The sequence below is a fragment of the Leptopilina heterotoma genome, unplaced genomic scaffold (genome assembly GCF_015476425.1).
Source record: "Leptopilina heterotoma isolate Lh14 unplaced genomic scaffold, ASM1547642v1 Lhet_26, whole genome shotgun sequence".
Classification (NCBI taxonomy): Eukaryota; Metazoa; Arthropoda; class Insecta; order Hymenoptera; family Figitidae; genus Leptopilina; species Leptopilina heterotoma.
In genome coordinates this window covers 4,196,551-4,223,239 of record NW_025110969.1, presented here as the reverse complement: position 1 = coordinate 4,223,239, position 26,689 = coordinate 4,196,551, and the positions used below count along the sequence as shown (strand labels likewise).

Here is a 26,689-nt window from a genome sequence, read left to right as displayed (position 1 = left end):
ATACTCAGCCAGCACTTGCCGCCGTGGCTTGTCCAAGCTTTGGCGAAACAAAAATTCTGTACTGCGCCAGCAGTAATTGTCGAGGCTCGGCTAGACTACGCCGAACAATCGTCTGAGTACTAAGCCAGTGGTGAACATCGGCACTACACTGGCATTTCCCATTGGGTATCTAAAAATACTCATTCGGGGTTTTTTTTTAACTTAAAAGTTAATTAATTTGACTGAAAATGCTCACCCCGCCCCCGAAGGTTTTTAAGGTTACTGATTTCGAATATTTGGTCAAAATTTTTAAATTCAAAATAGCGGTTTAAAAATGTAGACGAAAAAAATTTTCAACTTTTCGAATTTGGTTGAAATTATTTTCTCGTGGTTTTTTTGAATCGAAAATTGAAATCTTTGATCAAAATATAAAAATTTAAAATGGCGGCTTTAAAACGTTGACTAAAAAATTTAAAGTTAACGGAATCTGAATGAAAATGTTTACTCGGGTTTTTTGGAGTCGCCGATAACGGATTTCTGAAATTAGTTTTTAAAACTTAAAGTAGAGGATCTAATATCAATTTTGATCAAAGGTTCGGATTCAGCAATTCTAAAAACCCCCGAGTATAAGTATTTTCATACAGATTCATAAACTTTTAAATTTTTTAGGTCGCCACTTTGAAATATAAAATTTTAACCAAATATTCGAATTCAGCTACCCCAAAAACCCCCAAGTGAGCATTTTTAGTCAAATCCATAAACTAAAATTTTTTTGGTCACCACTTTGAAACCGCCATTTTGAATTTTCAAAATTTTGATCAAAGATTCGGATTCACTTGTTTTCTGGATAAAGAATTGTAATAGAACTTTTTCTCTGAGAGTGTTAATGTCCTACTAAAGCACTGAAAAAATTTATTTGGTTTAAATAACCGATTACTTGAATATTATTATCAATTAAATATTTACTTGGGTCAAATAATTGTTATTTGAGTCAATTAAATGGTATTTGCTTTAAAGTACTGAAATTGTTGGTTCTAATACCATTTAATGGTTTTAAAGAAAAATTATTTTGATTCAAAAAATATTTATTTGATAACACAGGAGAACAAATTTGGGTCAACTTTTAGACCCGAAAAAGTAAGAACTTTTTTTAACTTATTAGGAACGGCTAAACTGCAATACGCCATCTGGTGAGAGACCGATCTCTCCCTCCATTTTCTTTTTTATCTCTCTTTAATTAACAGGTTAGAAAGAGTAGAAAAAACAAAATGGAGGGAGAGATCGGTCTAAAGTCACTAGATTGTTAATAGACCACCGTTCCCAATTATTTATGCTGAATTCGAATCAGTCGTTAGATTTTCTCTAACACGTCAAATTTAAAAATCGCGGATCCAATATGTCGGAAAAATTAAAAATCAATACCCCTAGTTACTAGGGGGTTTATTTTTTATGTAACTTCAGATTTGTAATTATAGGAAGCCGAAAAATATTCGAGTAACAAATTTAAAGCAAATTCGTTTGATTTTTTTTTTTTTTTATTCAATTAATTGCATCTGACATTTTTATTTTTTAAAATCTGACTTCAAATTCGTAATCAGCAACTCTAAAAACCCCTGAGTAATTAATTTCTAGCAAATCCGTTAGATTTTTAATATATGTGGACGTCCGCATGAAAAGGGACCACTTTGGCACTATTGGACTTATCTATATGGGCGAATTCCTGACAAAATTTGGAAAATTTTGAGTGGTCTTACAACCTTTTTGGTGAAAAATTCGATGAGTTACAGAATTTTAAAGTTTGGAGTATCAAATACGTCATTTCAAGAAAAACGAAATCAAAGATTGTAATATGAATATCTGTGGTTCTTCTGGGAAGTTATTCAGATAATAGTTGTTTTAAGTCTAGTACACCCTTAAGATTGAAAATCAATAGGTTTCGAATTCCCCCCCCCCCCTCATTTTTTAACAATGACAAAATAATGGATCTCCGACAAAGTGGTCCCTTTTCTAAAAATACGGTTATTAATTAATAAAGTGGAATATTTAACGAATTTAAAGGTTCGGTGTTATTTTTTAAAGTTATTTCAAGCAAAGAAAAGAAAAGTAGCCTAAAAAAATTTTTTAAGCGACTTTATTATAAAAAATCTTAGAAAAAATTAAAAATTCCTTTTCCAAAAACACGAAATTAAAAATTGTAACGCGAATTTCTCCGGCTCTTCTGGGAAGTTATTCAGATAAGAGCCCGAGTAAAAAAGTAGCGTGGGCTATGTATAGCCTACATACAATTTAGATAGGTTTAAAGTCGTCCTCCTATGTAGACCATTTAATATACATACGAGGTACATACTATGTAGGCCTTTCCTACATAAGCGTTTTAGATGTAGGATGTATGTAGATCTCAAATAGGCCAGCCTATGTAGGTCTGCTTATATAATACCTATATACCATCTACATAAACTATCCTATATATACAAAGGACATAGGTCATCCAATGTAGAATCTACATAGAATTTTAAAAGACCAGCCCATGTAGGCCTGCTTATGGAAAATCTATGTAGAATCTACATTGACATTCTTATATCAAAGTGATATAGGCCGCCTAACGTAGACTGTACATGGACTTTTAATAGACCAGCCTATGTAGACTTGTTTATACATAGTTCCTATTACAATTGGTCTACATAGAGTGGACTTAAAGTTCCTATATAGAAACTATAATATCAAGTCTGCATAGGAATTATGTATAACCGTAATGTAGATCATACATCATTTAACCCATGTATAAATATAACGTACGAATTCTATGTAGATTCTACATAGACTGAACGACGTAGTGAGTATGTACACCTTCTACGTAGGACCAACATCTTTTACCATACATAGAACAGATGTAGATGAGCGTTACATTCTTATGTACACTGTTAAAAAAGATTGTAAATTTACAATACTTTCATACAAAAAGTGATTGAAAATTTACAAATATTGTATATGAAATAATTTCAAAAACGCGTGTTTGAAAGATTTGTAAATTTACAATATTTTCAAACAAAAGTGTTTGAAATTTTCAAAAATTTTTGTATGGATTAACTTCAAATACATATGTTTGAAAGGTTTGTAAATTTACAATATTTTCAAACAAAAGTGTTTGAAATTTTCAAAAATTTTTGTATCGATTAACTTCAAATACATATGTTTGAAAGATTTGTAAATTTACAATATTTTCAAACAAAAGTGTTTGAAATTTTCAAAAATTTTTGTATGGATTAACTTCAAATACATAAGTTTGAAAAATATGTAAATTTACAACCTTTTCATAAAAAAGTGTTTGAAAAATTTATGTGTAAAATAATTCAATACACATATATGTTTTAAAATATTGTAGGTAAATTTACAACTTTTTCATTGAAAAGTACTTAATTGAAATTTTTTTGAGTTTTTATACAAAATTGCTTCAAACATATGTGTTTAATAATTCTCTAAATTAGTTTAAAACATTATTTATAAGTAAATACATTTTCAAATGTTGAAATAACTAAAATTTTTTTAATCAGTTTAATTAGTTAAATTTGACAAAACTTGTTAAGAGAATAAAACATTTTGGATGATATAATATAATTAATTAATATAGTTAGTTATTTTGTACAGATTAAAATTTAAAAACTGCTGAATTAAATAGAAAAATATTTTTCCATAAAAAATCTTCTGTGTATAAAGTATTGTTTAAAAATTTCTTAAACATCTTAATACATATCATAAATTTAACAGAAACGTAAAGAGAAAAAAATTAAAGAATACTATGAATCGGTTGGTGAAGAATTTTAAAGATATTGAATCTTTAGAAATATAGAAGAAGTAAAAAAAAGGGAATGGTCCACATGTTTCTCACTACTGATACTTTGCAAGAGATTTTCATAGCCTCCCTTGGTCGAGCGCGTCTAGGCGCAGCTCCCAAGGTTGATGGCTCCATACAAGACACACTATACACAGACAACATTATATACGACTAAGGGTTCAAATCGTAGTGTCGCATTTCCGTAAAAATGCTAATGAAACTTTTTTTTTAATTAATTTACATTTATTGTAACATATCAAAACACAATATAAACAGTTTAGATTTTTTATTTTAATATTTAAATCGTTTTCCAAAAGTCCAAAAGTTTTTTGTATAAAATTTGGAACAAAAATTTTTAACAGTGTAGGTAATACATCGTTTGGCCTATGTATAATCTACAGTATGAATCCTATGTAGATTCTACAAAATCGAGCCTATGTAGAATAGATGTCGAACAGCGTTACATTCTTACGTAGGCAGAATGTAGGATTTGAGTCGCAGGCCTATGTCGCCAGGTAGGCTGGCTGACATAGGCCCTATATAGAAACGACTTTAAATTTTATTCGGGGTTGTTTTAAGTCTAGTACACCCTTAAGATTGAAAATCAATAGGTTTCGAATTCCCCCCCCCCCTCATTTTTTAACAATGACAAAATAATGGATCTCCGACAAAGTGGTCCCTTTTCTAAAAATACGGTTATTAATTAATAAAGTGGAATATTTAACGAATTTAAAGGTTCGGTGTTATTTTTTAAAGTTATTTCAAGCAAAGAAAAGAAAAGTAGCCTAAAAAAATTTTTTAAGCGACTTTATTATAAAAAATCTTAGAAAAAATTAAAAATTCCTTTTCCAAAAACACGAAATTAAAAATTGTAACGCGAATTTCTCCGGCTCTTCTGGGAAGTTATTCAGATAAGAGTTGTTTTAAGTCTAGTACACCCTTAAGATTGAAAATCAATAGGTTTCGAATTCCCCCCCCCCCTCATTTTTTAACAATGACAAAATAATGAATATCTCCGACAAAGTGGTCCCTTTTCTAAAAATACGGTTATTAATTAATAAAGTGGAATATTTAACGAATTTAAAGGTTCGGTGTTATTTTTTAGAGTTATTTCAAGCAAAAAAAAGAAAAGTAACCTAAAAAAAATTTTTTAAGCGACTTTATTATAAAAAATCTTAGAAAAAATTAAAAATTTAATTTCTAAAAACACGAAATTAAAAATTGTAATGCGAATTTCTCCGGCTCTTCTGGGAAGTTATTCAGATAAGAATTGTTTTAAGTCTAGTACACCCTTAAGATTGAAAATCAATAGGTTTCGAATTTTTCCCTCCCTTCGTTTTGAAACAATGAAAAAATAACAGATTTCCGACAAAGTGGTCCTTTTTCATTTTTTTTTCTAACAACGAAATAAAATACTTAGAGTGTCAATAAATTAATAAAAACTGCATGAATCGACGTGGTAGACCCTGTAGATTAAGAAAAAAAGATAAAAACAATTTCGATATTTTTCTTCAAAATTAGTAAATTGCGAATATCTCGGAATCTAGAACCGACAAAGTGGTCCCTTTTCATGCGGACGTCCACATATGCTTGCACCGTTTATAGTTACAAATGTTCTGGTTTTGGTTTAGAGACAAATTGTCATAGAAAAAATTAATCCAAAAATGGATTATTTTAATCTTTATTCGTGTTATTTTTATCATTATATCTTCTTTGTATATATATAGAAATAAGGAAAATTACTGATTTCGGTTATAAAATTTAAGTATTTATTTGGCGTTAGTGAACGAGCTACTTTTTCTTATCAATCAAATTTTACTTTTGTTTGCAATAATAAACTAATTTAAGTTAAACGAAAATTTTTTATTGTCTTTTTAGTAAATTTTGATAGTTGTCAAAACTCTGTATATCTCGACTTTTAATTCAAATTCAAAGTTAAAGACTGACATTTTATAAGATAATTTTCGGAAATATATTGTGTGGATATTAAATATCATTACTACAAATTTTATCAAATATTTCTTGTAAACTTTAATTATAAAATATATAAATTTGTTTATCCTCTCAATAACAATTTGTCTACAAACAATAAATTAGTTGTATATTATACAGTCAGTTATAAAATTTTTTTTCGTCTTAATTTATGAGTCTACAAAAAGTATACATTCTATATAGTCTTTTAAATGTTTTTTTTGGTTATATATCTTCGTATTTTGCTGGTATCATTTGCTTTGGCAAATTCATGTAGTTTTGTTCAGCTAAATATGATGGTGACTTTGGTAAATTAAAACCATGTTGTACTTCCTGAGATCTTGTTATCGTTGAAACGTGAATTGTTTGTTGTGAATAATCGAGCCAATGTTTTCTAGCCGACCTGACGATTATTAAAAAATAAGCGCTCAACACTGGAAAAAGTAAAATTTACAAATATTTTAAATTAGTAATATAATAACATAGTGTTTACATCTTATTGACTTTTTTTTTATCTATTTACAGGTTTGTCACCTATTTTTAAAATTTGTTATTTATATTTTTTTTCTTGATTTGATTAATTTTTTAAACTCTTTTTTTAATATTTCAAAAATTTTTGAATTCACAATGTAAAAAAATATAAAAAATGTTCCAGAATGATAAGAAAAATTCATTAGATTATGAGAAGAATTTTTTTCAACTTTTCTGGGCTTAAATTAATTTAAGAGAATTTGAGATATTCACTTTTTGTTTTTATAAATAATTTAATTGATCTAAGCATCAATTTATCAAAATGTTTGGTCAATTTAAAATTTATTTAATTCGAATTCTAATGAATTTTTTATCCCACATGCACAAAAACGGCGCTTTCTGATAGCAGCCGACAGGGAGGAAAGTCATTCATTTCTTCGACCGTATGAAAATGGCGGCCGTGTTCTCCCAAGGGCAAGAAAATTAGCTGTTCACATGCATTTTTCTTGCCCAAGGGAGAAATCGGCCGCCATTTTCATACAAATCGAACAAGTGAATGACTTTTACTCCCTGTCGTCTGCTATCTGAAATCGCCGCTTTTGTGCATTAGGAATAAAAAATATCGTAAGTAACACGAGAATAAAGGCAGCCAATTTCTTTACGATGATTTTTGTGACACTTGTTCCGGTCTCGGGGCGCCTACGGCGCCCTCGACCTCCACTCGTGTCACAAAAATCACCGTAACGAAATGGCTGCCTTTCTCCTCTTGTTGCTTAATATACTATTAATTTCCATTACTTGAAGTATTTCTTGATTGGAATTGTAATATATATCGACAGAAGTATAAATTTCTTCCTCTAATGTAGTAAAAAAAAAATTTAATTAAAAAAATTAGTTTTTTCTTGACTCTTTAATTTATACTTACACAAGTAAGAACTAGATAAAGGCATGCTCCAATCAGATTTTTTGAAAAATTTTAAATCCGAATTAAGTAAATTCATAACAATAGCAAAACTTTGGTCAATTATGCTAATGATTTGTATGTAAATCCAAAGTACAAGGTAATTTGGTCTTTTCTGTAACAATAATACATGATTATTGAAATATCAAAAAGTGCGTGCTACATTCTTTGTTGCATTGTCATAAAAATTACATTCGTTTCACTGATTTTATTTTAATCTATTTTCAAACATTTTGTTATCAAACGATGTCATAATTAAACAATCTTATCGAAATAAATAGTACAAAAAATTTAATATAATAGATATAAAAACACAATCATTCCATAAAATTTACTAATTTCTTATATTTTCTAATTAAAAATGTAGTTTATTTTTATTTATATTTTTGGAAGATTAACATTTAACATTTTGTAATCCATAATTAAGATATTGTTTGTAAATAAATTAATACCTAATATTTGTATTAAATATATTTATACATTTATTTATTTACAAATAAAAACAATATTAATCTACTTTTTTATTTATTTTATTTATTATTATTAAAATAAATATAATTCCTATGTATTTCTATTTTATTTTTATTTAATAATAAATTTTATAAATATTTCATTAATTTATGTTAATCACTTTGAATTGATTTACTCACCGATATAGAAGCTAAACATAACATTGTATTTGCTACGAAAGAGCATCCAGCGTAAAAAAGAACACAAAATAAGAGTATTTTGGCTGAAAATTAATTTATCAAATTTACTTAAATATATTATATTCTTGGATTTGATATAAATAAAATTAAAATGCTCGCTTGTTACCTTGATAACTTTTATGTACATTTTTCACGAAATAAGTCCAATTTAAACCGAAAAGTGTCCAAGATTCAACAGTAATTGAAAACTTGTCGGGCTCTTCTGCCGAGAGAAAGTCAGTCACTAATATATTTATCATCAATATTGAAACTGTCTGTAACGTAAAGCCAAAAGGGAAAAGCAAAACCAATTTTATTTTAAGGGACAAATTTTAAATTGAAAAATTATAAATTCTAGCACTTTTTTTAAAATTAAAAATGAAATAATAAATGAAAAAAAACAATTAAAAAAATCGTTGCTAAAGAATCAGGTGAGTCCCTCCAAAATCGCTTTGTAAAATTAATATAATTCAGATAAAGAATCCTACTGAAAATTACTAATTTATATAGGAACCCAATAAATTTCCAATATGGGATCCTAGAAATCACTACGAAGGATCGTATCTGATGTTAAGGAATGTGGAAACCAATATGGGTTCCCATTTTTATTTTTTTGGAATTATACATGGGAACCCATATGAGAGTCTGTATAGGAACACACATATATGTAGGTTCCCACTTAAATATATAATAATTCATATGGGAACCTATATGGGTTTCTATTTTAATTATATACTGGAAACATGAATATCAATATATTATAGCCTTTCTGTAATATTTTTATTAAAGTTATTTAAAAATTTAATAAAAATAATCATTATAATAGTTATTATTAATTAAATTATATAAAGAATTCATAATAACGCCAAAAGTGTTAAATTTTAATATAATTATAATACTAAATGTTAAAATAAATTAGACGTTATTTTATTTATAAGCAGATATAATTATAAAAATTTAATTTCATAAACTAAATATAAAAATTATTAAGAAAACTATTTTAAAAATAAATAAAGCAAAATATTTTTAATTAAATTAAAAAAAATAATATCTAGTTATTGTATTTGCAGGGCTTGAACTAGGTCCGTAAATCCCGTAAAACTCCGTTAATTTGCTTGAAGTTTTTTTTAGTTTTAGTTTTTTTTAAGAAAGCTCCGTGAAGTTCGTAATTTGATTGAAAAAAGACAAAAAATTCATAAATTTGTACGATATAATTTGGAGAATTTTAGAGAAATTACAAATGATTGCAGAAATTCAATTATTTTCAAAAGTAATAAAATTCTTCGCAGAAATTCAATTATGTTCAAAATTTTTTTTATATTTTCGTCAAAATTTCAATTATCTTTAGAAATAATTAAATTCATCTCCAAAATTCAATTATTTTCAAAAATTTCCCTCAATTTAATGTTTTTTAATAAAATTTTCCAAAAGAATTCAATTATTTAAAAAAAATTCAATAAAATTCTAAGCAAACCTTTAATTATTTTCATAAAATAATAAAAACTTCACAGGAATTCAATTATTTACAAATTTTTTATAAATTTCTTTGCAATCATTCAATTCCCTGGTAAAAATTTCGGACTAATTCCGGATTAAATACGGACAGAATATTACGGATTAGTCCGAAAATTGTACGAAAAAGGTCCGAAAATGATCCGCGTTAGTCTGATATTAATCCGAACGAAAACCTGAATCCGAAAACACTCCGATGTAATCCTAAATGTCTACGAATTGAGTCCGTAATTGAGGCTCCGGATCTTAAAAGGGCACACGCCCCAGTAAACGAAAACTAATTGAAATGAATTAAAAAGAATTCACAAAGAGCTTTCGTGAATCCCGCTTTGTGACAAATACGAATTGGAGCCATGATGCAATTTTCCTGAATTCGTGAAACTGTATTGAACTTCCGAACCTTCTATCCGTACCAATTCACTGGACAAGTTTTGAGCCTTTAATTTTTTTCAATTCGTTAGCACGAATTCAATGCATTCCTTGGCCATTTCTTTCGAATGCGAATTCGTTTGGACAAATTGGTACATATTGAATTAAATTCAATTGAATATACAAAGAGCTTGAGTGAATCCCGCTTTGTGACAAATACGAATTGGAGCCTACCAAAAATGTTAATTCGTTTCAATTCATTTGAATTAGTTTTTTTTTACTGGGGCGCGAACACACGGCAAATAATTTGGCCCCTGGAGATAAAATTTTGAAGTTGTTCAAAATGAATTTTAAATTATTGTTTCTTGTACAGAATTTCAAGGCGAAACTTTTTTCCTAATAAAAATTTTTTATATAATTTCTCGTTTTCACGTAAATTGAAAAAAACGTGATTTTTTAAGTTAAGAAATTTTAATGAATTTTTGACTTCAACTCGTGATTACTTCGTTAAATATTAATATTTTTCCACGAAATTTACACACAATATTCTTCAAACTATTCCAAGAGTGAAACAATATTTGGAAATTTAAAAAAAAATTGTATGTCAAAGTAAATAATTATTTAAATAATTTTGTTGGAAAAATGATTCTCCTATTTTCAATTGAAAAAGTTGAGTGACGAATTCTCGTTTTCGGAAAACTTTCAGCGACAAAAATGTTCATTAATATGTAAGGAAGTTTTTTGGAAAATATCTCGCCATTTGATAATAAATTAAAGACAATAGAGCAATTTTAACATCGTCGCGCTCTGCTGTAAAATTGCGGCGTGGCGGCACACGTGTAGCATGGCCGCCATTACAAGACCAATGTATATATGTAGTTAGACATTGTTTACATTTACAGCAGAGCGCGACGATGTTAAAATTGCTCTATTGTCTTTAATTTATTATCAAATGGTGAGATATTTTCCAAAAAACTTCCTAACATATTAATTAACATTTTTGTCGCTGAAAGTTTTCCGAAAACGAGAATTCGTCACTCAACTTTTTCAATTGAAAATACATAGGAGTATCATTTTTCCGAGAAAATTATTTAAATAATTATTTACCTTGACATACAATTTTTTTTTAAATTTCCAAATATTGTTTCACTCTTGGAATAGTTTGAAGAATATTGTGTGTAAATTTCGTGGAAAAATATTAATACACACTAAAAAAAAAGTTTTACTTTCAGCCTATTTTTGAGGCTGAATTTAAGGTGTAAACGGAGTCAGCCCCGTTAAACAAGGACAGACTTATGTGAAATACATGGGCTGAATTTAAGGTGTAAACGGAGTCAGACTTTTTTTTTCCTGTGTATTTAACGAAGTAGTCACGAGTTGAAGTCAAAAATTCATTAAAATTTCTTAACTCAAAAAATCACGTTTTTTCAATTTACGTGAAAACGAGAAATTATATAAAAAATTTTTATACCAGGAATTGACTAGGTTTCCTAGTTACGAGAGAGCCAACTATAGAATCCTAGTCAAAGTAATAAAATTCAAGCATAGTTAAAGTGACCAGGAAAATTAGTAGATGCAATCAGGAAAAAATAGTCAAATTGACTAGGATAATAATATTAGATTTACACTGTGTATCATAATTATTTGAAATTCTTAATCAAATTCTTATCCTTTCTTAAAAAAGACATGGAGTGGAAAGGTCGAATGTATCGAAAAGTATCGAAGTAAAGAATGGGCAATGAGAATGTAAAATCTTAATAGAAGGGTGTTTTTAAAATTGTTTGTACATGTGAAGGTGGCGCTGCAGTCGTATGTTATTTAAAAAGAGCGCGAATATATCAATTTTATTTTTGTTAAGAGAAAGTACTTATAATAAATCTTATTTTGCATTGTCAAAAAATACGTCAACATTTCAAATATAAATAAGCAAATTATTAACTGAAAAAATTTGAATATTATTATTAATGAAATAATGGACTTGGACAATGGACATATAAAAACTAGCACCGTAGACGGCCGCTTGCGGCCGTCGGAGGAGCTAGTTATCCAATAAAAGAGAAAAAGTAAATATAATTAAAAAAAATAATTAATTATTTTATTAAACATATTTATATTTTACTTTGCATTTATATACCTTGGAATTAATTTAAACTTATGAACCTAACGAATACGCACTTTGAAACCCGGAACGATAACCACTACACTAAACACGACTTGGTATTTTAATTTTTTAATAGACACTAGATTTTCGAGTCAAAATACAATACTTAATCAGATGATGTTTTATACATTTCGAGTACACAATTTTATACACTTGTCAAAAACTATTTATTTTTAATTATTTATGACATTCAAATGAAAATAAATTTAAATACACAAATTATTGCAAAGGTAAATTTTTAAACACACTGCGCGATTAAAATAGTAAAAATGTTGTCACCACGTGCGTAAAAATTTCGACGATTTATATTGAAACCTAACCAAAAAAGTCTGAAAGAATTGACTAATATAATTTATTTAATTATAATAGTCTAAAACATGGACTATCTATATTTCCAGAGGTTCTGAGAAACCAGCAATTTTTATGTATGTAAGAACTCCATTTTATGTACAAAGAATAGACGCGAGTAATGATAAAAAATCGTTTTACGAAATCACGATAAATGACGCGAAAGATATAGAGGTAAACACTGTCAGAACAGAAGCAGACGCGTGCGCATTATGGAAATAGGCAAAATTACTAAAATCCTAGTCAATTTGACTAGGATTTGCAGGGTTGTTTTTGCCAGGCTTGAATTTGTTGAATCAACCTAGCGATCCTAACCATAATAATTAGGAATCCTTATTACTTTTACTAGATTAAGATTAACTATAGGGTCATAGTTAATAATACCATCGAGATTTTTTTCGGTGCAGATTAATTCCGGACTTAATCGGACTATTTGCAAGTTGCGTATTACCAGACTAACTTCAGACTAGATCGTACTAATTCCGGATTCACTGGCTATACACAAACCTATTGAGTTTGGATTTATCCGAACTAATTCTGACTTCTGAGTGACGAAAACCTGACCATAAGCAGACTGTTTCGGATTAGCTGCGGATTCACTGGTTAAACCAATCGGATTACTTCTGCATTTACTATAGTTGCATATAATCTGACTAACTTCGGACTAAATAGGACTAATTACGGATTCAATAGTTATAAAAAACGGTATTGATTTTAAACTTAATTCAGGGTGAAAAACTCCACAATAAATCGTACTGTTGAGGACAAATTCCGGATTAGTCCGAAATCGATCCGACTTTTTTATTCAGGGTATTTACTTATGGTAAATAAAATATTTACTTTTGCAGTCAATTTTATTTTACACTAGTATTATTAGTTATCTTTATTAATATTATAATTAACACTGATGCGTTAGTTTTTTGTCATTTCTTAACCGCTTGGCTGTCAACGAGATTTCTACTGTTTGGGCCAAAAGTGTGTTGAAAAAATTTTTAATGGATTTTTATGAAACTTGGCACCTTAAGGTTTCTGGGGTCGCTGATTACGAATCTGACATCAATTTTTCGAAATTCAAAATGGCGGATCCAAGATGGCGGAAATTTTTCAAAATTTGTCGAATTTGATTGAAACTTGTTACTCGGGGGTTTTAAGGGTCGCTCATTACGAATCTAACATTAGTTTTCCAAAATTCAAAATGGCGGATCCAATATGGCGGACAATAAAATAAGAAATTGATCAGATTGGCTTGAAACTGAATACTTGAGGATTATCAGGGGCGCTGATTACGAATCTGAAATCAGTTTTCAAAATTCAAAATATCTGGTTCAATATGGCGAAAAATTTTTTTAAATTTATTGAATTTGTTTAAAACTGGTTAATCTGACATCAGTATGGTAATTTTTGGTGAAATCAAATTTCGATAAATACCCTGAAAAAATAATGATAGATTCGTAATCAGCGACCCTAAAAACCCCCGAGTATTTAGTTTCAAGCCAATCTGATCAATTTTTTATTTCGTTGTCCGCCATATTGGATTTGACATTTTGAATATTGGAAAACTAATGTTAGATTTGTAATCAGCGACCCTTAAAACCCCCGAGTAACAAGTTTCAAGGAAATTCGACGAATTTTGAAAAAATTTCTGCCATCTTGGATCCGCCATTTTGAATTTCGAAAAAGTAACAGCAGATTTGTAATCAGCGACCCCAAAAACCCCCGAGTACTACGTTTCAAGTCAATCTGATCAATTTTTTATTTTGTTGTCCGCCATCTTGGATCCGCCATTTTGAATTTTGGAAAACGAATGTCATATTCGTAATCAGCGACCTCGAAAACCCCCGAGTAACCGGTTTCAGGAACATTTAAGAAGTTTTTAATCACCTTTTTTAAGATGCGCATATATGCGTCATGAACCACTTTTGGCCAGTTTTGTTTTGCGCATAATATATGCGTCAGCGACAGTCAACGGGTTAACGTGGCACTTGATAAATTCTATTATTAATTTGAAATCCCATGCGAGCGTGGTATAGTGGTTAGTGTATTCGATTTCGGTGCGATATAATGTTAGATAGGTGTAGGTTCGAATCCCCAAACGTTAGAAATTTTAAGTTAATGTAAATAAAATTGCGATAGGTAAATCGAAAAATATGTTGAATGTACCATAAAGTAATGATAATTAATATGTGTAATAATAATTTTTTTATTAACATTCACTAAATTGTCCGGTCTAATTTTTGACTGTTTCGGACTAATTCCAGATTCACTAGTTAAAATTAACTGATTAATGTCGGACTTCATCGGACCAACTCCGGATTTACTAGTTGTTCACAAACCGTATATAGAGTTCGGATTTATTCGGATTAATTTCGGGTGCCAAAAACCTGACCATAAACCGCACTGTTTCGGACAAATTTCGGATTAGTCCGAAATCTGTCCGGTTTTTAACCAGGGTTATTTTGATAAATAATAAAATTTTTACAGGGGTTCAATTATTTTCTTAAATAATAAAATTCTTTTTCGGAATTCAATTATTTTCATAAATAATCATTTCAATTATTTTTAATACAATTTTAATCGAATTCCTCAAAAAAATGTAATTAATCACAAATTTTATTAAAATTCGTCAAAAGAATTCAACTATTTAAAAATTTATTCATAAAATTCTTTATGAGAATTCAATTCTAAGAAACATGCAATTATTCAATAAATTGTTTTTCTGTAGGTATTTATATGATTTAATTCTAGTAGAATTTTCTAATAAAAATTGATTAAAATGGATTTCAGTTAAAATTTTAGATTATTATAATTGAATATCAAAAGCTTTGGAGCGTGAATTTTTAGTAATAATTGAATTTTGAAAAGGTTTTAATTAAAATCTTTGAAAATTTTAATTTTTCATATTTTTAACTAACAATTCTGTGGAATTAATTTTTTTGAAAAAGTTTAATTGCGGTTTTTTTATAGAAATTATTTGAAGTTTTTATTTTTTAATATATATTTAATTGAAGAATTCCGAAATAATTGAAATTTTGTAAAATTGATTTGTAAACAAATAAATTTAAAAATACTCAAAAAACTTTTTCAAAAATTATTAAATATAATTTATTAATAATAATTAAAAATAATAGTTTATATACTAAATAAAAATAATGCATTTATAGAAGAAATTTAGCTAAAAACACGAAAAAAAATTTAATTTTGAAAAAGTTATACAAATTATTGCAGAAATTCAATTATTTTCAAGATTAATAATATTCTTTGCAAAAAATTCTACAAAATGCACTAACATATTTGATTCAAATAACCGATTACTTTTGTCTATTATCAAATAAATATTTACCTATTAAATCAAATAATTTTTAATTCAATAAAATAAATTGCATTTAAACCTCGACTTAAACTAATAATTTCTGAACTTTAAACAAATACCATTTAATTGATTTAAATATATATATTTTAGATATTAGACAAGTAATCTGTTATTTAAATCAAAAAAATTTTTTTGCAGTGAAAAAAATATTTATATGGTGACCTAACACTTTTTTAAAGTAAAATGTTTTTTCTTAAATTTTTAAAAAACTTCAGAAATATAACAATTTGTTAAGAATTGTCCCCAAAAGAATCCTTCAAATTTGTAAAAAAATGTTATTATAGCTCTTATAGTTTCGGAGATATAAGACAAAATGTAATGTTTACATATATACACACAAATACCTACATATATATTATATTATCTATATAAACATTGGGACATTTTTTGAATACACGATTTTTGAGTTCCTGAGGTCGAAAAAGATATAGAAATTAATAAGAAAAAATGACAATATTGAAAATGATCACTAAAACAAAGTTTTCTATGAAGAAACAAAATGATAATACTATACTACCAATAATAATAATAATGATAATAAGAACATAAAATGTTCTTTTAGGCAAATTTTTTAAAATAAAAGCAAGCCTTCATATTATAATTTTAATACATGAAAAAATTTTCAATACGACTTTTTTATATTAAAAATATTATTTAAAAGAGAATGTAAAATTTATTTTCCACATTATGAAAATTTTTAAAACATTTTTTCACCTAAAAGATAAAAAATATACTTACAATTCCAAATGAACCGATAAGTTTAGTGGCTAGAGAATAACTAATGCACAATTGATACATAATAAAATTATCAGTCAATATTTTAAGAGAGATATATTGAGAAAATAATTATTTATATACTTTTAGGTACGTTTACTGCTATTAAAATATATGTATATACTTTTAGGTACGTTTATTGCTATTAAAATATAAAATTCAATGTTTATAGTACCGAGTTAATTAATTATACTTATTAACGAATGAACACTCGTTCAGTAAATGTAAATAAATTCAGAGCTGTCACAAGTAGTTTTGTGACCCTTCTTTATATATATATATACATTATAAGTATGAATATCGAAATTTTCGTGTTACGTAAAATCTTTATTGAAAAACACTTGTGATAACAAAATTGTAAAACTGTTCTCTTTCCTATTAATTGCATGTATTTTTATTTCATTTTACCCACTATATTACGTATACTTACGTAAAAAATTATGTCTATAGAAAAAATTTTTAATTTATTTTTATTTTTATTGTCAAAATATTATCATTTTCTCGACTATATTCATATATCGCGAATGTAGGAAATAAGAATTTAAAATCGTATATATTTGGAAATTTTTTTTTCTTTTAATTTTTTTAATAATATATAAAAAATGTATAAATAAAATAATTTTTTAGGGCGTCCACAACATAATTAAATTTATCTATTTCTTTAAATTTTGTATACCATTTTCAAAACTAAATTAATTAATTTTTTTATTTAAATAAAAACTTTTTACAAATTAAAAATGTTTCTTTATTTACCTAAATAAACAGTTAATTTAATTTATTATTATTTTTATTATTATTATTTATTATTATTTATTATTATTTTTTATTATTTTTTATTATTTATTTATTATTTTAATTAGTTTATTGAATATTATGAATGGATAAATATTATTTTATAATAATATAAAATAATATTAATTGAAGGAAGTGAATTTATCATTCGGTGATTAAATATTAAATTTGAAGAAGTTAACAATTTTCCCGAATCAATCTACACAAATAAATTAAATATCTTAAATAAATCTCGATAAGCTCATGGGCTTCAATGTATCGACAGCACAGCTGCCCTAATACAGAAACCTGCTTAATTTGAAAAATATTTTCGAAATTAATTATTAATTTCAAAATTATCAAAGAACTCAGAAAAAACGGTAGCATGGTGGGATACCAAGCAGGTTTCTGTATTAGGGCAGCTGTGCTGTCGATACATTGAAGCCCATGAGCTTATCGAGATTTATTTAAGATATTTAATTTATTTGTGTAGATTGATTCGGGAAATTTGTTAACTTCTTCTAATTTAATAAACTAATATTGTTATTATTATTTTTATTTCCTTTATTTCTTTGCATACTTTTTAGATGCTATTTATTTTATATTAACCCTTTATTTGGATATCTATATATATTAATATTCCGGTCAATTCCGGTAATCTGTTCGTAGTGTGAAGTTAGTTGCTGTTGGCTTTTTTGTTTCCTAACTTTTAAAATAATTTTCCTTTTTAAATGTTTTCAATTTTAAAATTAATGTAGTGAAAATAATTGAATTCTTGTTAATTATTTTAAAAAAAAAATTGAAAATAATTGAATTTTATGACTAATTCAATTATTATTTTCAATAATTGTAATTTTAAATTTTAGTCAATTTTTAAATAATAACAAAATTTGTAAAAAATTCAATTATTTTTATATAAATAATTAATTCCTATCATTTTTCACAGGAGTTCAATTAGTTAAAAAAAATTTTAATATAATCCAATTCAAGAATTTAATTATTTTTAAAAATAATGAAATTTTTACTGCAATTCAATTATTTTAAATAGAATTTTAATAAAATTCTTCTGAAAAATTCACTTATTTTTTAAAATTTTGCAAAAATGATATATTTGCAGCTAAATAATAAATTTTTTTGTCTGGGATTCAATTATTTAAAAAAGTTTTAATAAAATTCAATTCAAGAATTTAATTATTTTCAAAAATAATGAAATTTTTGATGTACCAAAAATCATTGATTTCTTGTAAAATATTTATTAAAAAATTTGAATGTAGGTAAATTGAATTCATTTCAAGAATTTTATCAACATTTTTTCAAATAATTGAATTCTTTCGAGAAAATGTAATTAAAATTTTATTGCAAAAAATAATGAAGTTTTTTTTAATAATTTTTACTGAAAATTTTGAAAATAATTTAAATTTCAAGAAGAATTGCTTTCAAGCTCAAGCTCTAAAAAATTTTATTATTTATGAGAATTAATTGCATGTATGTATTTTTATTTCATTTTACCCATTACATTACGTAAAAAATTATGTCTATATATAAAAAATTTTTAAATTATCTTTATTTTTATTGTTAAAGTATTATCATTTCTTCGACTATATTCATATATCGCGAATGTATGAAATAAGAATTTAAAATCGTATATTCGGAAAATTTTTTTTTTTCAATTTTCTTAATTTATTTAATTTAATTTATTATTATTTTTATTATTATTATTATTATTATTATTATTATTATTATTATTATATTAATAATATTAATAATATTATTATAATTATTATTTCCTTTACTTCTTTGCATGCTTTTTAGATACTATTTTTTTGTATTAACCCTTTATTTGAATATTAATAATAATATCTTAATTTTTAATATTATTTTTTACATATTTGAACTAAATTTAAATCAAAAATAAAGAAAAGATTTAATATTTGAATTTAAATTTTCGAACCAACAACACAAGAAAGTAACGCATGCGCAGAATCGACTTCCTCTGTGCATTGATTTCCCAGGGAACTTCACACGTGTTGCAATTCTCGTTCGTTTAACATTGAAAGGTTATGTTTATATATCGAAAGTGAATGTTGTGACAGTGTTTTATTGTTAATATTCAATTATTTATTTTTTGTTTCAAGTGAATATTTGTAAAATTGTTACAAATGACTGTTCCGGAAATGGATATTTGTTTAAATATCACTACAAACGTGGTGAACAATACAAATGTAAGTAACCTCAAATTTTATTCCAATTTTTGACAAATTATAATATTTGCCATTAAATTCTTGCTATTTTCGCTCTAGGATAATAAAAAAAAGAAAAATACTTCTTCTCAAGTAAATGCAAAAAATTCAAAAAGAGAAAAATTGTCAAAAACAAATCGTTCATTACAGCATTCAGATGGTTTGATAAATAAACCAAAAACAAGAATTAAACAAAAATCACTTGCTGCAATTGTTGCAAAACAAGTAGGACATAATTTAAATAAAAAGAAAGTTAATTTTTTGATTGATAAAAAAAATTCCATTGATGTTAATTCAATAAAAAACAATGAGAAAATTACTTCTCAATCAAATGTCAGGAAAGAAAAATTAGATTCACAAAATATCGTACAATTTGTTAAAAATAAAAATGAAAATGAAATTAAAGCCACAGTGATAAGAAAAAAAAATGTCAATTTAAATAGTGAGAAGAAATCTCTCAGTGATGTTTTTTCAACGAATTCAGAAAAAGTAGATTCTGATAATAGTTCGATATTCAAATTTGGTAATTTATCAAAAAATAATAATGACGATTTGCAAATTTCCGCTTCAAATTTCAATGAAAACGAATGTTTCAAAAATAAAAAGAATTTTCACGAACAGAAACAATTAAAGTTTGACTTTAAGAGAAATAAACAACAAAATGACAGACAGAATAAAAAATTCAAGGGAAAAGACGAACGTATAATGCACAAACCAAGTGGTAAAATTTCTTCTCTTTTTGGTAATAATCCAGAAGTACCAAATATTGGACAAAGATATGTAAAGCCAGTTCAAGAAAATGTATTTTCTGGTATCAATTTTAGTGATCTCGACATTCATCCATATTCGGTTTGTATTTTTCCTTATTTTAATTTTTACTTTTGTAAAATCTTTATTTTTTATTTGCTTTTAGTTATTAAAGTTTTAATTTTAATTTTTAATTTTAACTTTTAATTTTTTAACTTTAATTACAGTGATATCTACGTTTAATTTCCTTTATATTCTAGAATCACAATGAGAATATTTTTTCTTGATTATTTTTTTATAAGAATATTAAACGTCTTAAATAAATTGAAAATTAACGTTCTACATAATCTGTTTATTTTATAATTTTTTATTTCACAAAATTTCAGTTTCTAAATAATTTAAGCAGTCAATTTTTGTTATAATTTTACAGGGTTGCCACAGGTCAAGGGAAGTAAGGGATTTTTATTAAAAGTATTGGAAAAAATTAATTTTTTAGAATTCTTAAGAAAATTCTGAATTTTGGTGACTTTTTCTTTGCCTTTTATAAAATTACCAAGAATTTTAAAAAACTTTAAATTTTTTCTATTTCTGACAATAATTTCTGTTTAAGTAACTAAATTCTTGAAGAACTATCATCATAAAATTATTACTTAGAAATTATTTAATGAATAATGTTACTTAAATATTTCAAAATTAATTAAATTTTAAAAGATGAGTTGCGTTTTACAATTTTTATAAATAGATGAACTTCAAAAGGTTTTGAAATTTTATAAAATTTCAATTTTGAATGAATTTCATTTTAGAGAAAATTTAAAAGAAATTAGATTTTTGAAAAATTTTAATATTTTAAATTCTTCTGAAATTATTTCAATTTTTGAATATATGTTTAATTTATTATTAAAACTAATTCGATTTATGGAAGAATTTTAGTAAAAACACTAAAAAATTTGAATTTTGGAGAAGTTACAAATGATTGCAGAAATTCAATTATTTTCAAAAGTAATAAAATTTTTCACAGAAATTAAATTATGTTCAAAAATTTAAAAAAAATTCTCATCAAAAATTCAGTTATCTTTGTAAATAATAAAATACTTCTTCAAAATTATTTTATTTCCAAAAATTTCCCTGAGTTCAATATCTACTATTTTAATAAAATTTTTCGCAAGCATTTTAGATAATAATTGAATATTTAAAGCATCTAAAATTTAGAAATAATTGAATTTTTTAAAGATTTCAATTTAAAAGTTTTGAAAATTTGAATTTTCCATACTTTTAATTAACAATTCTGTACAATCAATTTTTTTAAAAAAGTTTAATTTAATTTTTTTTTAAATTATTTGAATTCTTTATTGTCTAATGTATAGTTAATTAAAGAATTTCCAAAGAATCGAAATTTCACGTAAAATTGAATTGTAAACAAATGGATTTGAAAATTCTCAAACAACTTTTTGAATAATTATTAAAAATAATTGATTTATGCAGAATTTTAGTTAAAAATTCTAGAAAGTAATAATTGAATTGAAATGATGAAAATATTTTTGATGAAGTTACAGTAACAATAATTCAGGCCTCGGTTATTATGACTTTTTCGACTTTTTTCGACTATTTTCCAAAAATTGCTACTTTTATCAACTTGTATTAAAAAATTGCGACTTTTTCGATTTTTCTTCCAAATATTGCAACAAAATACCATATTTTTAGTATAAATTGCACATTATTTCGATTTTTCTAGTGTAAAAAATAACTATAGACAAAAATCATTCAAAAATTAGTTTTGAATAATTTTTCTAATTAAATTTTCGAAATATACAACTAAAATGATTTGGAATAATTGAAATTTTGTAAAATTTAATTGAAAATAATTGATTTTTTTCAAGTATTATTATTCCAACTTTTGAAAATCAACTTTGAATAAATTTAATTATAAATATTTTGTGAAAATAATTGAATTCTCAAAAAAATTTAATGAAAAATCTTCAAGTGTAAACTTATGAAAATCAAAATTACAGGCCTCGAACTGAGTAGGGTAACTGTACCAATTGTCGAGGGTTTTAGGCAACATGTGACTTTGACATTTTTTTTCTCGGAAGTAAATGCACTTAAAAATTTGATTTTTGTATATTTGGACGAAGGATCTAATAATGTTTAATATTCATATTTATTTTTTTAATATAAACTAAATTGTTAAGCAAAAAATATATTTAAAAGTCAATCGAGCAAAAGCACCATTTGTCGATGGTCTTGTGCTAATTTCTCGAGGGTCTGTTCCAATTGTCGAGGGTATGACATTTTTAAACATATAACCCAATATAACCTAACAATTAACCTGTACAGATATTAGAAAATCGAGTAGATATTTATTTTTTCGATAAAAATATTATAGAACATTACCAGAAAACAAATATATTTATTTAACTATAATTGAATAATTTATAATATCGATATAAAACATTTTTATAGTAGATGATACAGGACAGAAAATTATTTAACTGTTTTTTAAACTTTTATAAATATAAGTTAATTAAATTTAATCAATTTTGTTAATCAGACATTAATTAAAAAAATAAATTAATTTAAGTCACATTAAATTTGTAAACGAATAAAATAAACTTTTATTACGAACTGTAAATATAATGGTTAATTATAATTAAACTATAGTACAAAATTTTTTAGTTTTAAATAATGCATTTTTTTATTAATTTTTTTTCGGTCTTCCTCGTTTTTTTGGTTGATTATTTTCTGTTGGTTGTAAATTTTTGGAGCATTTTTTTTCTTTTTCTCTGTACCTATAAATGTTTGGCATTTATGTTTGACGTTTAGTAAATAAACACTTAACCATCGATAAATGGTGCATCAGCGAAAAAAGTGACTACACCAATTTTCGAGTCATTACCTCGAAAAATGGAACTGTCAAAAAAAAGGAACCAAATACTGATGATTTGCTTTTAAAAAATATTAAATATTTTTTTTTAACAAAAAAACATGCATACAAAATTAATTTAGTTCGTGTACAAAATTATAATAATAATTTTGTACCCAAAAAGTCATTATAAATACGTTTAATTTACATTTCTAAAAATCTGTTTTAATCAACCTGAAGTATTAAGAAAATGGAGATTCGTGTAAATTTCACAGCAGTGAATTATAATATTAATTAAATAATTATTTCAGTAGAATTGCTACGAAATTTGTATATATAAATATACAGTTGAAAATACAAAGATTATTTAGAAATTTTTTTTGTTCTTAAATATTATATATTATACTATTTATCTAAAAAAGAAAATTATTATCCTCGACAATTGGAGCACCCTCGGCAATTGGTGCAGTTACCCTACATAAATTAAGGAAAAGTACGTAATTTTGAATTTGGTACCTAAAAGTACGTAATTTTGACAAAAGGTCCGTAAAGTACGTAATTTTGACCATTTCGACTAAAAATCAAAATATGTATACAGATTGTGAATAAACATTTAGTTATGCCTTCTCTATTTTTATTCACATTCACTTTCCGATCAATCCGCTGACGGTGATCATTTTCAGAAACAGTGATTGGTCGAAAACAAAAGTCATATTTTGTTAATAAAGGGTTCATACCACTATTCATGCCTCAAAATTTAGCTTTTTTGTAGAATTTTTTTACGATCCATGTAAATTTTATTGATTTAGGTCTTTTATAGTTTAACAAAGGCACTCTTTAACTATATGAAAACGTCGTTTTATTAAAAAAAATATTGTTTAATTATTTAAAATTTAACAATAGAATACACAACATGAAAAAATGTGAATTGAGTTACTTATAATGTAAAAATTTACTGATTCAACTAGTAACTATGTATAGCCTTTGTACGCGTTCAAATGTCACCTAAAATAATATATTTAAAGTGCTGAGATCTTTCTAAAATTTTACACAACATTTTTAAGATATTCTATACTTTCAAAATCCGTAAAAAAATTTAATTTTTTGAAGTTGACAAAGTGGTATGAACCCTTAAAGAATTTCAAAAACTTCTTAATTTACAGTTCTTAAGTAAAATTTTATCATAAGAACATATAAAATATTATTTCAATTTTAAGATTTTCTAAACTAATAAAAATATGTTGATTGAAATCCATGTAATTATTTAAACTATATCATTCTATTTTGCGATTTAAAGTTGGCACTTTAAATAAAAAATTACAAATTTTGGTACGTGGTCACTAATTTTTCCTTTTTTGGTACGTAAAGTACGTAATTTTCAATGCCAAAGGCAGTTCGAGGCCTGAAATTAATAAAAACCAGCTTCTAAAAACTAAAATTAATTTTTTAAAAAAAAGTAATTCTTAGAATTTTTTTATTATAAATTTTTAATATTTAATTAGGTATTTTCAATATTTTCAATAATATAAAATTCCGAAAATTCAAATACATAGGTACGAAAAATAATACGAACATTAAAATTTTTCCGATTTATTTTTAACATTTTGGAGAAAACAACCATTGGGAAAATTTTTAATTAAAATTCTTCAAAAATTTGATTATTTATTTTATATTTTTCATAAATTCAATTATTTTTAAAAGATATTTTTATAATATAAAATAATCATTTTATCATATGGACTTCTTTAATGATTATAAAACATAAAGATATCCATAATTCCGAGTCGAAGACTCGGAGTAATCGATTTTTTCATGTTTTATAATAATATTCTTATAATTGTTGTTGAATTTCAAAAAGATTTGAATTTGAAATTTTTTTAAATCTTAATTTCTATAGGTAGAAAAATAATAAGTAATAATAAAATATTTATTTAAAAATAAAGTTAAGCTTTGGTAATAAAAAAAAAAAAAAAAGTTAAAGTTAAAGTTAAAGTTTAAAAAAGTTTTTAAAAGTTTTGGAATAATTTTGCAATGAAAAAAAATCGTAAATAAATGTAATATAACGTTTTTTGAGTATCTAATTATTTTTAGAGTGAATCAGAATATTCTTTAGGGTCAGGGAAAATGTGAAAATCAGGGAAAAATAAATAAAAAATTTTTGTGACAACCCCACTTTTCTTTCAAATTCATTTACTACAATGTTTAGGACAACAAAATTATAATTAAATTTTTCACTTCTTTTTATTTAATTTATTTATTTATACATGAACAGTTTTGCGTAAAAGCAATAAATTCTCAATGTGCGTTAAAAAATGTATTGAAAATGATCAAAATGATTCATGGATCTAAAAAAGTACATTTTGTCAGATAATAATATAATCTTTTATTGATTATTATTAACTGTTTTTTTTAAATTAAAATTATTGGTGAATTCTTAATAATAAATAGTTATAATTTTAATAGTGTTAATTATTTTTAATAATAATGAATAATATTAGTTGCTTAACTTAAAAATAACTTCTGTGGTAGACATTTAGATTGCTTTCTCATAAAGAAAGGATTGTATTTATGATTTAATTTGAAGAGTCAAGAAAAAATATTCTTGAACAGAGAATGTGTATTATACTATTGGATTTTTAACAGTTTTAATTTTATTACTTGCTATGAATATTAATGATTTTTTATATTAGGTTTCCAATTTAGAGCAAAATATGCAAATAACTAAAATGACCACTGTGCAACAAAAAGGAATTCCCGTGATTCTTTCCGGTAAAGATGTTTTAATCAGATCACAAACAGGTTCTGGAAAAACGCTAACCTATTCTTTGCCTATTATTGAATTATTGCAAAAAATTACACCGAAAATTACAAGAAACAGTGGATTGAAGGCACTTGTTGTTGTGCCAACAAGAGAACTCGCTTTACAGACTTACGAATGTTTTCTAAAACTAGTAAAAGTAAGTTGACATTTTTATAAAATTAAGAAAAACTAAAATTTATCAGTTTCAAATTTTTTAAATTGAAATTTAAAAAAAATAAAATTTTCAATTTTAAGAAATATATAATTATTATTCTAGTAAACAAATTTTTAAACGTTTTGAAATTTTTAAAAATTTACTCTTAAATCAATTAATATTTGATAGAAAAGGATCAATTTTGACTTGCAGGGTATCTACTAACCGGGAAATTCGGAAAATAGCCGAAAATTAAAAATAGTTTTATTATTTTAATTTGTTTTTAAAAAATCGCTTTTTATTTCATTTTTTATAGATATTTATATTGTTCTGTAAATTTGAATTAGTTAAAAATAATTAATTTTACAGTAAAAAATCAGTCACTGATTCAAATATAGTATGTATTTTAATTTAATAATTGATAAATAATTGAATTTTATAAAGAGTCACATTCTAATGTATTCATGTTTCTTAGCGCGAAGATAAATAATTAAAATTTTTTTAAGCTAATTTAAAAAAAGATACACACTTAAAATCTTTCAACTAAAATTAAATTTTCGCAAAATTTTTTTGAAAATTCTGAAAAATAAGATTTTTGAAAATTTCCAATTCTATTGTTTCAAGATAATTGAATTTTTATAAACAAATAATTGAAATCTCTTTACATTCTATTAAAAATA

The 26,689-nt window shown here is 25.1% G+C and overlaps 2 protein-coding genes across 3 annotated transcripts in view; one reads left to right on the top strand and one right to left on the bottom strand.

Annotated features, from left to right (window-relative positions):
* Positions 1-5,817: 5,817 nt before the first annotated feature.
* LOC122503343 lies at positions 5,818-16,691 on the bottom strand. Of its 2 annotated transcripts, none has more exons than XM_043613846.1 (5): positions 16,402-16,691; positions 8,031-8,192; positions 7,865-7,947; positions 7,179-7,329; positions 5,818-6,216 (listed from the first exon to the last, which is right to left on the bottom strand). In XM_043613846.1, exons 2-5 carry the CDS (start codon positions 8,161-8,163, stop codon positions 6,008-6,010), a joined length of 576 nt encoding a protein of 191 aa, XP_043469781.1. In that variant the 5' UTR covers positions 8,164-8,192; positions 16,402-16,691; the 3' UTR covers positions 5,818-6,007. The 2 variants fall into 2 exon arrangements, with proteins under 2 accessions (XP_043469781.1, XP_043469780.1); XM_043613845.1 differs by having other exon boundaries at positions 8,031-8,178; positions 16,402-16,690.
* Positions 16,692-19,215: 2,524 nt separating this feature from the next.
* Positions 19,216-26,689, top strand: part of LOC122503398 (probable ATP-dependent RNA helicase CG8611) — a 93,836-nt gene continuing 86,362 nt past the window's right edge. Inside the window, exons 1-3 of the mRNA XM_043613916.1 lie at positions 19,216-19,430; positions 19,509-20,297; positions 25,746-26,012. Coding sequence (XP_043469851.1) covers positions 19,368-19,430; positions 19,509-20,297; positions 25,746-26,012 — 1,119 coding nt within the window. The 5' untranslated portion in view covers positions 19,216-19,367. The remainder of the gene's footprint in view (positions 19,431-19,508; positions 20,298-25,745; positions 26,013-26,689) is intronic.